The 17,063-nt window shown below is 46.6% G+C and overlaps 1 protein-coding gene across 1 annotated transcript in view; it reads right to left on the reverse strand.

Moving 5' to 3' along the window:
• The window catches only part of CTIF (cap binding complex dependent translation initiation factor), a 118,795-nt gene that overhangs the window by 42,057 nt on the left and 59,675 nt on the right, over positions 1 to 17,063 (reverse strand). Inside the window, 1 exon segment of the mRNA XM_018078816.3 lies at positions 1,559 to 2,000. Within this exon segment, the coding sequence (XP_017934305.1) occupies positions 1,559 to 2,000 (442 nt within the window).

Raw genomic sequence — 17,063 nt, forward strand, 5'->3', positions numbered from 1 at the left:
CGCATGAATCCTGCCCCAGAAATGTTCTCTTTCTTCATTTCCCACAGCACTCCATCCCAAAGTCCTCCCCCTTGGCTCAGGGAGAAGATGTCCTTGAGGGTCCTGAGCCAGCATGCCCTCAGTGGCTTTGGCATCTCGGACCAGCTGCTGGTGTCTGCAACATCATGATAATGGACATTTTTTGTGTCTCTGCTTAGAAAGCGCACTGATGCTTGCAAAATTCTCAGACAACAATCCTGCAAAAATACCTACTTTTTAATATATATTTAAGAAGGTAAATTGAGATCAAAGATGTCACATCAGCATTCGAAAGACTCTCAGCTTTTCCATCTCTTGGCTGTTACACGTTTCACTTCACATCATTACCATAGAAATTACTGCTTCTTTTCAACATTTTATCGTGCACTGCTCCTTCTCCCCAGTGTAAGGCATTGCATCCCACTTGTTCTGGCCTGCTCCTTTCTGCACCTCCACCTCAGTCTTACACTGTGCTATGCAATACAAACCTGTAGCAGTTTTCTGGACAACACCAACACCAACCAGTTGGAGCTGTCCAAACCTCCCATCAGGAGGCTGGTTGTGTTGATGACACCCACCCAAAGAGTGGGTGCTTATGTGTGTGTTTCTTATGAGACTCTACATTCCCGAGAAGAGCATTAATATGAATACACTGAAGGTCTCTGCCATACTCCCATTGCTTTAAAGAACATAAAAATAACTAACAAGATCTCTTCCTCCTCCCCATGCCACATACAGAAATAGTAAATCCTCATGCATTCAAAGGTATAAATTTCCAGCATGCACTCCCATGGAATCGTATGTGTTCATGTTATTTTTGCTCTGTATTTTGGAAATCTCATTAGAGATACCCTCTCAGATGCATTTTCCAGCCTTACGAAAGAATCTCAAGAATTTGAGTTTCACAGGGGGCAAATGGAGATATCATCTCCAAATTCCTCAGAAATCTGTGGTTGAATATTGTTTCCAAAAAGGATTTCTCCTCCGTCACTTGCATGCAATAGTTTTGTTATTGTTGGGTTGTTGGGAGGAAGGGGGAAAAGATAAGGGCATTTCAATTCATTGCAGAGATAAATGGATATCAACTTTAAAGTACCGGAGCCCAACTATTCAGCACTCAAAAGGCAAAGCTTGGCATTTAGCTCTGTACTTGCAGACAGACAAATTGTCTTTTTTAGATTTTTTTTGCAAAGTGGATGAGCTCTGCAGATCAAGAGGGAACCTGTGTGTGCACCCTTCCCCAAGGGCAGGGGGAAGCCTTCCCTCACGGATAGGAGCAGAGTTCCCAGTCCTTGGAGGACTCAAGCTGGCAGCAACCTCAACCAAGAAGTCAAGCACAGAGCCTTAATTATGTCAATAAAAAGCCTCCTAAAGAAGCACAAAGACACCTCATGAGAAGCGCTGACACCCGGAGATTAAGGTAGGTCAGATGCATTGATGGGAAGGTCCCCTGAGCCCACCCCACCTTTGTGTGGAGAATGGCCAACAGCCATATTCTCGAAAAAACCCAGAAACTCGAGGTTCCCCTAAGAAATAATACCTTTTCTTTTAGTCTCCTCCGCAGCCTGTCTTTGGACGACTGAAGCAGATTGATCTTGGGCCTTTCCCCGATGCGCTCGTGAATGCTGTCCTTCCGCTTGGTCTCCGACTCCGGGGTGTACTGCTGAGGCTGCTTCTCCACAGCCTCTGGGCCTCGGGGTGCCTCTGTGGGGATGTGCACCGTGCAGGCGGAGGTGTCCTCGATTTTCAGATTCTCAGTCTCTTTGGCGTTTCTGTGCGTTTCTTTGTCGTTGGGCGAGTGCTTCTGGTTGTGGTGCCATCTCCGGTTCTGGCTGTAGCCGTGGTGGCCCGTCCTGCCTGAGGAGTGAGGGGCCTGGCCTCCTTGGTAGACTTTCTGGTGGTCCCTGTTATGTTTGGTGCCACCTTGCTGATGATCCGCGTGCTGCTGAGACTTGTTCCCACTGGGAAGTCTCTGCTGTCGCCTGGAAAGTCAAAGAAAGTCTTTAGTTAATCTATTCCTCCATGGTTCTGCTTGGTCATCACATCTGTCCCACCAGACAGCCCGGCCCTTGGCAGGGGACCACAAAGAGAGAGCCAATTTTTTGGCATCTAACAATCTACCACCAACCCATGCTTCTAAACCTCTTTCAGTTAACAGTCGTATTTCAGCTGGAAGTTTTTCTTGAGTTAGATAACATGACTTTGGTTCCCAGGAAAAACTCCCCCAGGTTTCTTTGTTTCTTCCACACTAACCAGGGAAAAACTGGTTAGCCCAGCTGAGCAGCAGGAAGTCAGGTAGGCTACAAATACCAGGAGTTATTTTTTTCTGAAGTCTTAAGGAGCTCCTGATACACCTGGATACACCAGCATCACCTGCTCCTCTTGCCTGCCAACATGGCACGCTGCTGCATGGGTTTGCAGTGAAACATTTTAAGTGTATCAGGAATTTCAGGGTGGGAAAAAATAAATTAAAAAGCAAATTATCAAGTAAACTGGTAATTTGCCCACACCAAATGGTTTTGTTTGGCCTTACTTTATGCATGTCCTTCATGATTGCTACACTGGGACAGGACACATCCATGGCTGAAGAAGAAGATGAGGGCCATGCTTGGCTCTGGCAGCACGGGGAGGCAGGACCACAACCTCCAGATGGAGGGCTGCATGCACAGAGCTCCAAATGGATAACATGGAAATTCAACAACCACAAAGAGGAGGAACTGCCCAAAAAATGGTTTACTCGAGAGACTGCAATGTTTCAGAAGGAGTGAGCAAGCCCCTATGTGCTGGCTGTAACCAGTAGCCGAGATGGCAGGTCTCCAAAAAAACAACAGTCAAATGGAAGAAATGCTTTGGCAGCCTCAGACATCTCAGATTTCCAAACAGGCTGCAGCGTGGCTATCCCCAGTGAAGAAGGCAGAGCTGAAATGCCATCATCAAGGATGCAGCCAAGATGGAGATGGTCCTGGCACTGGCTGCCTTCACCCGAGATGATGCAGGGTTACCCTACGCACACCTGCAGCTCCCTGACTGCCTGCTGCCTTTTTAACACTCAGTCTTGGCTCTGAGAGCACGTGGGATGTTTTAATGCCTCGCTCCTCACAAGGCTGCTGGGAGCAGTGCTTGAGGGTGGCACAGGACATGTCCCCAGGATCATCCCCAGAAACAGGGAAACAACTGTGAGTGCTGTGGTGACCACAGCAGTCTGCATCTGTACTGGTTTTGTAGCCATAAAACCCCTGCTCAGCCTCATCCCTTACCCCAAACCCTCGCCTCCATTCAGATAAATAGCAGTTTTTATTTTAACCCCGTCCCACAGCAATTAACTTTATTTTCATCACTGGCACAGCTCAGCTCAGGGCGCTCAGATGAAGGAAGCAGCCATTCACAAATACATTTCAATGGTCAGTGGTTCAACAGCCTCCAACCCTGCCTGCCAAAGCCATCTGCCCATGGAATCTGTATTCCTTGGCATCCCCAGGAGTTAAAACCTATTTTCTGAGGCCAACTGGCTTTTAACCATAAAGAGCGAGGGCTCATGTTTGGCGAACGTGGGACGAAGAGGCTTGTTCGTGGCAGTGGAAGGAATTTGTGTTTAGTCTCAGACCACCAGATCCGGTTTTCTGAGATATTCAGTGTGTGGTTTTTTTGAAAAATTTTTTTTTTTTGCAAGCTGAATGTCAGAGAATTAAAAAAACCCAACCAAATAAATAAATAATAATAATAATAAAAAAAAAAAAACAACAAAAAAAGAAAAAGGAGATGGGAAAAGCTTTCCTGTTTTCTGGAGCTTACAAGCATTTTATGAGTACAGATCCTCCACATCAAGTTTTCCTGGCATTTCTTTGTTTCCTCTCAGTAACGCAATCACATAAACCGCTCTGTAAAGAGCAACGCTTATTAAAAGGGAATGTCAAAATAAAAGTTAGTTAAAACCCTTATCTGTTACTAAGCCCTCACAAGCTTAAGTGTGCAAGAGTTTTTTGTTTTCTGCGGTTTTGCTCTTCTCTCAAAACATCTGAGTTTTAACTGTTTGGTTGCACTTCAAGTCTTGGGTTATAAGCCAGACAGTCTGCTACTGTATTTAATTTGTAAATATTGCACAGAAATTATAAAAGTTGCACACAGACATGGCTTCAATTTCAGCAGAAGTAAGGTAAAATGCATGGAAAATGAGCTGGGAACTAAAATTCTGCTGTAAATTCCTGCAAGAAATGCATGCAGGGACAGTTTTTTTCCTAAAGACATAGCGATATTATAAGCCAAACCCTTTGTGTTTAAGGGCCATGAATGAAAAAAAAGGTTTAAGATTAAAAAAAAAACAACCAAACCAATTAAGTCAATGTGGAATGTGCAAGATTGTTCAGTTTGGGGCTGCTGCAATAGGACAGGGGAGGACAGATAGCTCCATCCCTGTTCAGGACAGATAAGAGGTGATACCCCCATGGCAAGGGGCAGAGCAAACACAGACCAAAGCTCTGCAGTCACTGACCACAGGATGGAAAATATCAGAGTTAAACAAGCCTGGGGGAAAAAAAAATGCAAGAAATAAAAGGAAGGAGAATGGCAAACAAGGAGCAACGTCCGTGACTTGGCATCAGGCAGGGGTGTAGATGATCATCCAGCATTCAGGCAAAGACTAGTTCTGTGCTTTTATCTTCCCAACACCCCAGTGAAGAAGAAAAGCCAAGAAGAAATAGGATCTGTGGAGAAGAAGAGCCAAAGCAGGGAGAATGGGGCCCAGACCTTAAAAGTTTTTTTGACTGCATCTCAAAGCCTGGGAGGTTGGGATGACCTGTCCTTGCTCTCAGGTGTGACCAAGGAGCTGTGGACACACAGAGCTCCAGGAAGGGGCAAGAGGGGGACCTGGGCACTCCACCATGCACCCACTGTGGGTTGTTGATGGAAACAACCTCGTGCTTGTCCAAGGGCAGGAATGTAGGTGCACAGATGGCAGCTTGAAGTGTTGTCCCAAGATGGTGCCTTGGAGTGATGTGTCAAGGGAACCAGACCAGGTAGGAACACAAAGGCATTTCCCAACCTAGGCTTTTAGGTCTGAGATGCTGAAGGGAGGAACTGTTGAAGCCTGAATCACACAGCAACATCTCCAAGAAAAGCAAGAATTCACCCCAGAAAAATGCTTCAGTTACTGGAAAATCCTTCCCCTGCCCTTCTCTGCTCATCCTTAGCTGTGCATGCCTTGCAGGGGGCCCTACTTCAGCTATGAGAAAGAGTATCTAGACAGCACAATCTAGGCCTCTTATCTCTTGACTCCATTTAACACTAAATAACTATTTTCACTTCAAAGGCTGAATTCCAATTCATTTCAAAACTCCCCCGACTTCAGTGGGACTGAGGATTTGGCCATCAGTCATCGTAGAAACTGAGAGACACAAAGAAATTGGAAAAGTAGTCAAAACCAAGGGGAGACACTCGGGCTTGCCAAGCTGGAAATAGGATGGTATTGCTTCTGCTATTGTTTCTCCACCCATTTTTTTTATTTAATTAACTGAACAAGATACCTTTCAACAGAATTTAGATCTGACAAATGTCTGCTCTGTTGGAGAAGCCTACGAGAACGAACCTAAGGCTTCAGCTGTCTCAGTGATTACCAGCCTACGTGCTCAGAAATACAGGATTCCTGCAAGTTTTTACTACATGGTTTGCTCCCAAGGAAAGGAGCTGGAAGGCACAAGGCTGGGGAAAATAACTCCAGACACGTGGACAGCTGTGGTCTAAAACACAGTTGCTCTGTCCTGTCAGCCCTGCCTGTATCCCCCCTCCAAGCAACTCAAGTCCTCCAAGAGCCCCAACCATTTGTCTGGCATGTGGAGAGCTGGAGGACAACACGGGGTTACATTCTCCTGGTGGTTGCATGGAGATTTGGTTTGGCAATTCTTACAAACACTAGGTGAGGAGTTACATTAGAGCGCTGGTCTGATGAGGAGTGTGTGAGGGAGCTGGGGGGGCTCATCCTGGAGAAAAGGAGGCTCAGGGGGGACCTTCTGGCTCTGCAACTCCCTGACAAGAGGGGGGAGCTGGGCGGGGGGTCGGGCTCTGCTCCCAGGGAACAAGTGGCACAATGAGGGGAAATGACATCAAGTTGCACCAGGGAAGATTCATGTTGGATATTGGGAAAATTTCTCCACTGAAAGGGTTGTGCAGCCCTGGCATAGGGTGCCCAGGGCAGTGGTGGAGCCCCCATCCCTGGAGGGATGCAAAAGCCTTGCAGATGTGGCCCCTGGGGATATGAGTTAGTGGTGGCCTTGGCAGTGCTGGGGGAATGGTTGGACTCCATGGTCTTGGAGGTCTTTTCCCACCTCAACAATTCTGTGATTCTGTGCATTTCTAGTGGCACTCGAGACACTTCCCCCATGATGCAGAGCACCTTGTATGGCCAGACAGACTGAGATCCTGTTCCTGGACTTACGGACTGGGTGCTCTCGACATGCTGGTTCCTGCCTTTGAAGAACCTGTCTGAACACCCCCAATCCCAGGCAACCTTCCCATGGGACAAACTTTCAAGGACACTATAAGCTCCTTGCAGAGGAGAAATTTTGATTTAGTCCTGCTTTTGTGCAAAGCTTGATACTTGCTGGGCACGGCCAGGGCCATCCAACAATCATGAACTAATGTGGACTTGCAGCCACTTAGGCAGGAGGCTGAGAATGAAGAGCAGTGACGTGGTCAAGGTCAAACCTTCTCTATCCCCTTCATCCCTCTGAAGCTTGAAAGAAAACATTCCTCACTGCATTTGGCAGATCGTAAGTTTCTCTCCACCCTTTCCCCTGCCCAGAGAGGGTCTCATCTCTGTGCCAGGATGCACAGGAATAAAATGCTAAGTGTTGGAAGTATCTCATGATCAGTTTTGCTATTCACTTGCCTAACACTGATTAGCAACTGCTGTTATAAGGGACAGATTAAGATGACAGAATCATAGATTAGTTAGATTTGGAAGGAACCTTAAAGATCATTCAGTTCCATTCCCCTAGATCAGGTTGCTCCAAACCCTGTCCAACCCGGCCTTGAACACTTCCAGGATCTGCTGCAGAAATGGACACTGTGGGATCTTCCACTCTCATGAGGACACCAGATCCCACTTATTCATGATACCCCTCAAAGTTGGAGTAGCAGAGCATCCCCAAGGAACTCAGCAGCTGTACCTGAAAATGAAGAACTGGGGCTGGATCTGTGGGATGACAGGCCACCGCTCTCTACCTCCCTTCTGAAAATCCCACCACAACTTTCCATTCAGGGAGGGAAATTAAAGAAACAAAACCTCTTAAGAGTCACTACTGAGTCAAACTCACAATTTAGCAAGTGGGTTCTTCCCAGCTGTACTAGCTAGCTGCCCAGGATACTCATCCTCAGCAGGGAAAGGGCAGGAAGAAGCAAAGTCCCCTTAAACATTCCCTTGAATAAACCAATTTCTCCAGGCTCAGCCTTTCTGTATTAAGTGTATTCCAGCCAGACCAGCTGCTTCACTCTGTGTGATGCAGCTCCATAAATAACTGCAGTGGCACCCCCAGGGAGGTGCTGCTGGAGAGGTTTGGGCATGGCAGTACTGCTGTGGTCAAAAACACTCGTCATCACTGGCTTTGGGCACCTAAGGGATGTTGTGGTCCAAACTGGATGGCCTAAAGGATCTCAGTGAGGAGCTGGAGGAATTTTATAACATCTAAAACTGGTCCTGGAGGTCTGTGGAATATTGTTGTTAATATACCAAGGAAAAAGGCCTGACTTCCCTCAAAGGTATTCTTCACCAAACCTACTTCCATCAAAGGTGCTCTGATGTTTCACGTGCATGTACAATAATAACTCAGTGTTGCTTTAGTGCATCACAGTCCAGCTCTGGCCATTTTCTATCCTTGCTATGTCTGAGAGTGAGAAACACTCAAATAAGCTTGACAGTTCCACACAATTTAATCCAAAACCTCAAAACCCCCCAGAAAGCAACAACCAACAGCTCCAAGGACGAAGAACACAGGATTTGTGTGTGTTCTCCCTTCGGCTTTCTCTCTCAAACTGGTTTCACTTGGCTCCAGTTTCATTTTTGTTTGCATTTTTCCCAGATGAGAAGGGAACAAGATGTCATGTCCACTCCTGAGAACAAAAATGAAATTATTCACACTTCTTTCGTGCCTTTCTGTCACTAGGGTTAAAGGCCACCCCAAATGCTAGACTAAGCCCACGCTGTCTGGACAGACACAGCATTTTCGAAGTGTAGAAAATCCACCTGTCAAAATGGTGGTGATCGAGATTTAGAACCACCTTTGAACAGCTGAGATGAAGAGCATGCTTTAAGTCTTACACGTATGCATCTTTGAAAACATACAATGAGCTCCAGAAGACAAGTACAGCCAACAAAAACAATGCTATGGGGGTAGAGATGTTTTTGATGAGGCTCACAGCCTCTGGCTGCTGGGAAAAGCATCACAAAACCTTCATGTGAGCTGCCTACATGGGCACAACTTCTCTTGTGCCTGGACATCACATCTGCCTTTGTTTGTTAGAGATGATTTCGTTTGGCCTTTACAGCATAATTAGACTCACTATAAACCAAGAGCATTGATTTTTACAATGAGGGTTGTGAAACACTGGCACAGGTAGCTCAGAGAGGTGGTGGATGCCCCATCCCTGGAAACATTCAAGGTCAGGTTGGACAGGGCTCTGAGCAACCCTGGTCTAGTGGAAGGTGACCCTGCCCATGGAAGGGGGTTGGACTAGATGAGCTTTAAAGGTCTTTCCAAATCCAAACTATTCTATGCCTTGTACATCCAAAATCCCCATTGACTCTCAAGCAAATGGATAAATGAAGAACTTCTCCCCCCACAGCGATGGGTGGGACATTCACAGGACCGGCACACGAACACCCAATCCAGGCTGTGCTGCAGGAGCAGAGACAGCACTGCTGGGCTGAAGGACATGGCATAACATCCCTCAGAACAGACTCAAAAGCGTCAAAGAGCGAACTTGTGTCTACTGCTGAAGTCCAATAGAAAGCTCTCACACACTGAAATGCTTGGCTGCACAGGCTGCCTGAGTCAGCTATTTTCTCCTAAGCTTCATGGAAATGAATCTTCAGGAGGAATTTAAGTAGCTGTTTCGCAACACCAGCTTGGGAAAGACATCCCAAGTACAGATGGCATGTGAGATAGCTCCAAACCAGCTCTTTTAATGCTTTGCTGGATCTCCCACAAATCATTAGGGATGTCCAGATGGAAGCCCTTGTTGCATAGAGCGGGCAACCAGCTAGGAAGGCACCCCCTGGACTTCAAGGCTGAATGCCCAGACTGGTGTAGAAATCACTGCAATGATTTCACATAGAAGTTGTTTGGAAATGGTTCTCTTCATAAACTGCATTACTCGGAATTATGTTGTTGCATTCTTAGCGTACTGCAAACATGATTGCAAAAACTACATGAAAACCATCGGAAAAGACGGTGACAAAGAACTGAATCCAGTTTAGATGAAATAGTTTAAATTAAGACACAACCACAGCATACAACATTTCCCAAACACGAATGGATCCTGGACTACTGGTAAGAATGTGACTCGAATGAATATAGATTCATCTTTTACTACTTTGCAATAAAAGAGCTTATACTTCAGACTCCAGGCTGCCTCCTTTAAAAATACACCCAGGCTGATCAGTTGTCCTGAGATCTGATAATCCTCCAAGAGATATAAACTTTAAACCCATGCCAAGATGCACAGACAAGATGCACATAAACTTTAAACCCACGCACAGACAAAGCCCACCACCATCCCTCCATGGTCCTAGCCCTCAAGACACATCCTAAATAGTACCATGAGCCCCCACCTGCTGCCTTTTGTGTTCAGCTGTCCTCCTTCAGACCTCTGTGACTCTTTGACCTGCAGCAAGGAGACATCCTAGGTTTTTTTTTTTTTTTTTTCCATATCCTATTTATACCAGTGCTTTCTAGTGAAGAAATAAATGTCTTTCCCGTAGGAGCTAAGGCAAGATTTGACAGGATCTCCTAACAGCTGTCCAGACACATGAGATGACCCAAAGTCAATGGCAAGCAATTACTTCCGACGCAGGGGTCCAGTAAAACACCAACCCAAGCTGCAGAGATGCTTTGGACTTAGGTGTGTCAGAAGCCTTTGTCAAACACATTGAATAAAATTCTTTAAAAATGATGTGACAGGCTACAACATTTAGTGTGGAGTTTTGGGAGCCAGGATTAATCTGGAAATCGATTTACTGCAACCCAGTGACAATCCTAAGCTGTTTCCCAAATGCTCTGTCCCACTGTCAGAAGAAGAGTTCATAGAATCATAGATGATTTGAGTTGGAAGGGACCTTTTACAGGTCTTTTAGCTCCTGGCAATGAGCAGAGTCATATTCAACAAGAGGAGTTGTCTACTCTTGACCCAAATCCTGCCTCCTTCCTTATGCTATCCCTAATGCTCTCATGGGTTTGCTCTGTCAGGGTCTGATTCACTCACAGAATTTACTTTCTCTCGGATAAGCTTCCACTCATCAGTTTTCATGGGAACACACTGCTTGGGGGCGAGGCACAGAGCTGGGTCACCTTCTGCAGCTCCAGTGTCACGTAGCTGTTGGTCCTTGCTGCCTGGGGACCAGTGCCCCCAGCTTTAATCAGGAAATTAGGATGATCCATAGCATCTGCACAATGCTGGGAATGGCTGGAGCAATGTTAGTTTAAATGAAAGAAAGAAGCCTGTTGTCCACTCATGCCCCGGAGGCTGTCACGCTAAATAAAGACATTATCAGAGAAAGAGCAGAGACTCAGCGCCTTCATGCCTGTCAATGACCCTGACACCTTCCAAATCAATCTAGGGACTCTCTTTCCCACAGATGGTCCCTTGGAGACAGACTGCTGTGGCTTCGGTAGGAATAAATGGAAACAAAACAGTTAACAAATATCCAAAAATAGAGCATAGTTAGCTTTTTTTTTTTTTTTTAATATGGAGATGAAAAATCCCTGGGTGATTTATGTGCCAGCAAAGACATTAGCTGCATATAATAGATGCAATATTTTTAATACTAATATTTTGGGCTGAGACAAGAGCCGGAATGGAAAGTATTTCCAGTGCCTTGACTTCTTTATTTTGCAAACATCAGTTGCTAACTGGGGTCAGACAGAAATATTGTTTCTGCAACAAGAGCCCAAACAACTTGAGCTGGCAACTTCTTCACACACTGACCATGCCAGGAGGCCCTGCAGAGCTTCAGCACGTTGTTCCCTCCCAGGTCTCCGGGGCCAACGTCCCCCAGTTGGACTTGGAGGGAGAAGGAGTGGGTGGTAACTGGTCTTTTGCTGAGAGGCTGGCTACTTGTCATGGCCAAAAACTGGAAATCACCACCCAAACGGTGCAACCACACCACTGAAGTGCTGCTGGGCTTCTTCAGCTGGGCCAGGTCTCATAGAAAGACTTCATGTGACACAGTGGATGCCATAAAGCCTTTTTCTTATATCCATCTAAAGCATCAACGTGTGCTTGCCCTTGTCTCTGAGTTCAGTTGCCATGTACTTCGGGGAGCAATTTGGCAGCGGGAAGCCCTGAGTGTTCATTCCAAAGCATCACCAGCAACGGCACATTTACATCTGAGGACTGAAAGCGCGAGAAAGAAAAAGATTATTTCACTTCATATTCACTCCAGCAATCAACTTCTGACAACAGCTCCACGGACCCGTGCTGGAAAACAAGGTGTGGATGGATAAACCCATTTCCAGCGCCGAGGAGCCGTGCCGGAAACACTCCACCAAAGAGAAAGCCATTTCAATAACAGATCGGTTTCCTAGTGCAGAGGAACCTGCCGCTATATTTCCTTCCCTCAATTCTGGCCGGCTGAAATAGCATCACGTAGTCACTTGTGTTTTGCACCGTGTGACGCTGAGAGAGCAGCCCTGAGGGGCAGCCTCGTGGGTGCTGGGGTTCACACATATCTGGTGGCCACAAGGTTCAACGCAAGGTCTGCAGTGGGGGAAGGTCCAAACACAGCCCCTTTCCTCCCTTCTGCCTCGGTTTCCTCACAGGTAAAGGGGGGATGCTGAGAGCAGTCCTCTGCCAAAAAGCGTTTTGAGGTGGATAAAACACTGTTCTGGTGTTCTACTGTTCACCTCTGGCCGTCTGCCCTGGGGACAGCTCTTGCATTGCTTCCCTGTGGCCCACCCCACACCTAAGTGACCCAGAGATACCCTACCACAGCCTTTCAGTTTTCCCTTCCAGAGAGGGCTTACTAAAAAAAGGGAAAGTGACTTTTTACACAGGCAGATAGTCATAGGACAAGGGGAAATGGTTCTAAATTTAAAGAGGAGAGATTTAGATTAAATGTCAGCAAGAAATCCTGTGGGGGTGGTGAGGCCCTGGCACAGGTTGCCCAGAGAAGCTGTGGCTGCCCCATCCCTGGGAGTGACCAAAGCCTCGTTGGAGAGGTTTTGGAGCAACCTGGGCTAGTGGAAGGTGTCCCTCCCCGTGGCATAGGGTTGAAATGAGATGAGCATTAGGGTCCCTATCAACACAAACCATTCTGTAATTCTGTGATTTTATAAAGATTACAAAGGTCAAATTTTATGAAGGTCAGATTTTATAAAGATGGCAAACCATCTTTTGGCAAACCTCCACCATTGGTGGAGGGCCAAAAAAAAAAATTGCTCAGAGAGCTGAAGCACCTCTCCTGTGAGGAAAGGCTGAGAGACCTGGGGTTCTTCAGCCTGGGGAAGGCTCTGCAGAGACCTTAGTGCAGCGTTTTAGTACTTAAAGGGGAAAGAAATGCTAGGATCATTGAGTTCAACCATTAAGAAGAGGAGAGCACTTCTGGGAAGCAGCGCTGCGTGCCTACCCTGTTCTTCTCACACTTCTCCTGGGGTCACCTGGTCTTGCGTAAGGCGTCGCATCTCTCCTCTTTCTCTCACGGACCTCTCGAGCCAGCCCCAGCACGCCTAGCGTGCAAATTAAAAACTCCTGCCCCTCTGCTGACAGAGTGCAGCACGGCAAACGCCAGGTAAAGCAGGTTATCCCCCGGCTGGGCGGAGGGGCTGCGTGCACGGCCTGCGGCGCACACACTGGGCAATTACCCGCGCGCCATAATTCATTAGGCCGCAGTAACACAATCACCCAGCTGAGCCCTCCTAGGAGCAAACCGCCGAGACGATATCTTCCCCTGGGGACCCGCAGCCCGGAGAATTAATTTAGTGTAATAGCTCCCAGCGATGTTGGAGACAATCAAACCGAAACGACGATCTGTCTCTCAACTGCTTGCCGGTAACAAACCCCTCGGCTGAGCCCTGAGGCCGCCGGCTCCGCTCAGGCAGGCGCAGCAAGTACCAGCTGCTGGGACTGTCATGGCTATGAACACTTAACCCGTGAGGAGACTCATCGTGAAGGAGCAGCATTCCAACAAGGAGATCTTCACCTCGCTCTTGAGGATGCTCAGCTTCAGCTGGGACAGCTTTCTTAATCATATGGTTTAGTTTTAGGCAGTCCTGTGAGGAGCAGGGAGTTGGACTTGATCCTTAGGGGATCCTTCTATTTGGAGGTGTTCTATGATTGGGACAAAGGGGAATGGTTTCAAACTACGGGAACACATGTTTAGATTAGATATTAGGGAGAAATTCTTGGCTGTGAGGATGGTGATGAGGCCCTGGCATGGGTTGCCCAAAGAAGCTGTGGCTGCTCCATCCCTGGAAGTATCCAAGGCCAGGTTGGATGGGGCTTGGAGCAACCTGGTCTAGTGGGAGGTGTCCCTTCCCACGGCAGAGGGTTGGAATGAGATGATTGTCAAGGTCCCTTCCAACCCAAACTATTCTATGATTGCTTTCTGAGATGCACCTTTAGTGCAGTTGTTCCTGAAAACATGACCTGTCCTTCATTACCAGTGCAAAGTTTCTGAATCTTAAGCAGAACTGCAACTATTATTTTATCATCTTTGCTTAGGCGCTTTCAGCTGCCTAGAAGAGTTTTTTTTATCATTACACTCTAAACACTATGATTTATCCAGATGCTAGTATTGCTGTTCATCACTGCAGGCAAGTACACCACCAGACTTACTTCTGTCCTTAAAAAGAAAAAAAATTACTGGTCTTGAGTCTGCTCAGGAGAAGAGGCAGATTTTCATAGCAACCACTAAGCTGGCTCAACTCCTCTGCAACCTGCTCAGCATGGGTGGCTGTGACATCCCCACTGAGTTTGGGATGTTCCCTCTGCACCCACAAAGACAGTCCCTGTGGTGGCTCCAGTAAACCTCATCAGCTCCCAGGAGGGCATGGACAAGACAGGAGCATAAGGAAGAGGATAAACCCCAGATGCTGCTTCAAGGGTTCAGAACCATGTGCTGTTAAATCTAATTAATTTGATTTGGAAATCCTACTGAGAAGGAAAGGGGTGTTTCAACTTCTTCAATTCCTTCCCTTCCTCTCTCTTTCCTCTGTTCCAACAGAAGTTCAGTAAATACACTGCAAATCATTTAGCTCAATGCTAATTGTCAGTCAGTATCCAGTCCGTGTCAAACATTTCGTTTTGTTCCAGCTAGGAATGGCCCTTTGGCCCTAAAATAACGTCTTAATATTGTTGCTTTCTTTAATAAACATCCTCTCCTCTCACTGCAAAGCCCTCAGTAAATGGCCCTGAAAGAACAAAAGACATTTCTGTATTGTTTTAAGTTCTCTTCCTTTCTGAAAAACCTCAATTAAAACGGTGAAAAAGCAAACGTGTTGCTACTACACTCTGTAATTATGAACTCATTTCTATTCACTCTCTCAGCAGGAGAGCTTTGTCCTGTTGACCTCTGGGAATGGGTTTCTAAGGCTCTTCCAAAATTTCACAGCCTTAAAACCGACACGCTCATGCCAGCCGTAAAACACGTTCACCTTCGCCTTCACCCAAAATAACTTGCAATCCTTGAGTCCAGGGTGAGGGCTGTCCCTGTGACTATTTTTATTTGTGAAAGTAGCTCTAGCGCTGGCCATGAATAGATTGGCAAGGGAGTGGCTCTGGAAACAGTGCAACCCCTCCAAGACAGCATGAAAATCGCGTGAATGCGGGCTGTCAGCTTCTTGTAGAGAGCTTTCAAATAAATGCCTTGCATGGCGTGCTCCCGAGTGATGGAGCTGGGATTCCCTTAACAATCTTTCCAGCACAAAAACTACCTGGCCTGAAGAGGATGCACGTGAGGGCGACCCCAACCTCTTGACTTGCCAATGGGATGTTTGTGGGAAGACCTGTGGAGATTTCCTTTCGCGAAGTCCCCTTGAGAAAACATTTTTTGAGACAAGATGCCGGGACAGATTGGTTATATGTGTGTACATCCTGGTATCACATGTGTGTATATCTGCATCTTTAAGCACACAGTAAAAGATTAAGGAAGGTAAACAAGAGGTAAAACCATTTTTTTTTATAAGACATGAAACAGTGGACAAGAAGATGATGCCTGTGAACTCAGAATTAGATAATAGTCAATGCAGATGAGAAGATTTTCACATAAACTAAACTAATACTGTCCTTTAAATACACTAGAATAAGCTAGAATAAAATTCACACATAGGACTACAAGCCACAGTGCTTTAGGGTCCAGTCCTGATCCTCCTATGATTTCATGTGCCAACAACACATCAAGGCATAAATATTTATGCACATATACATCCACAACACAGCTTAGGCACAGCTGAGTACAGCTCATCAACCACATTGCCAAAATCCCACTAAATCCCAAGGGTTTGGCTCAGTTCATGTTCTCTCCGAAATGGAAGGGCCAAAAGCATTGCAGCCACGCACCTCCTGATACCACCATCTCCTCAGACCCCTCCAGTTCAGCCAGTTCCTGCCTTAGGATGTACCAGATGCATTGACTAGACATCCACCCACCAGCTCTCTTCTGGAAGAAACCTTCTAGAAGGTGCAAATTGTTAACTGGAATGAAAATATTAGTAGACTTTAGGGGCTCAGGGCTAAACCCTTTAACTTGTGATGACAACACTTCTGTTGACAGCTGTTTATGAAAAAACAAGGGCAAAAAGAGGCTACTACACACCTCAACCAGGCACCAGTGACTGGTGCTAACTCCTGTTCATCAGCAGCACACAGTCACAAGGCTGGTAGACCTTGTTGAGGTCAGCCTCCCCAGGGGATGGGTAAGAGGGGCTTGTTCTGGCAGCCTCAGAAAGGGGTTCAGCCATGTGTGTCTCCCAGGTACAAACACAAGTACATTTTCTACAGGCACCAGAATGGCATGGCAGTGTCTGAAGTGGAGACTGTTGCCCTAAAGCTTCTCAAGAAGAACCAAGACAGTACTCTATGTGAGCATGAAAATGTCTAGGTGGATACCCTTGCTTTCCTTGGCTGAGAAGGGTTTTCCCCTTCAAGAGACAGGAGAGAATGGGATCATGGAATTGCAGAATGATTGAATGGTTTGTGTTGGAAGAGATCTTTAAATATCACTTGTTTCTACCTCCTACCACAGGCAGGAAGACCTCCCACTAGACCAGGTTGCTCCAAGCCCCGTTCAACCAGGCCTTGAACAATTCCAGAGATGGGGAGTCCACAACCTCTCTGGGCAACCTGTGCCAGGGCCTCACACCCTCACAGCCAAGAATTTCTAATATCTAATCTAACCCTGCCCTCTGTCAGTGTGAAGCCATTCCCCCTTGTCCTGTCACTACATGCCCTTGTAATGAAGGTCTCAATGTCAGTTGAGATCAGAATCCCCAGTCTGAAGTTTTTGTTCCTGCTGAAGAGAGCCCAGAAACAAATCCCTGTCCTGGCGCTTCCTCCAGTGTGAGGTGGTTTGGTTCAACTCCTCCCACAGCTCTTTGTTTTTCAGACTTCCTTGGTTCTGGTCAACATGGGAAGGCAAAATAAAGCAAGGAAATCTGTTCTCTATAAGATGGCCAGACTAATGTGGGGGTGAAGCATCCTCCAAAACTTCACTGAACACATCCCCTCTGAGCATAACAGGAACTTTGGCCTCCAGCTCATATATGGTCAACATAGCTATGGACATGTGGTAGGATCCAGATGGTAGTGACATTGGAGATGCTTTATAGCATCTTGTTTGGCTT

Source organism: Manacus vitellinus, unplaced genomic scaffold (genome assembly GCF_001715985.3).
Source record: "Manacus vitellinus isolate BGI_N305 unplaced genomic scaffold, ASM171598v3 scaffold_42_pilon, whole genome shotgun sequence".
Classification (NCBI taxonomy): domain Eukaryota; kingdom Metazoa; phylum Chordata; class Aves; order Passeriformes; family Pipridae; genus Manacus; species Manacus vitellinus.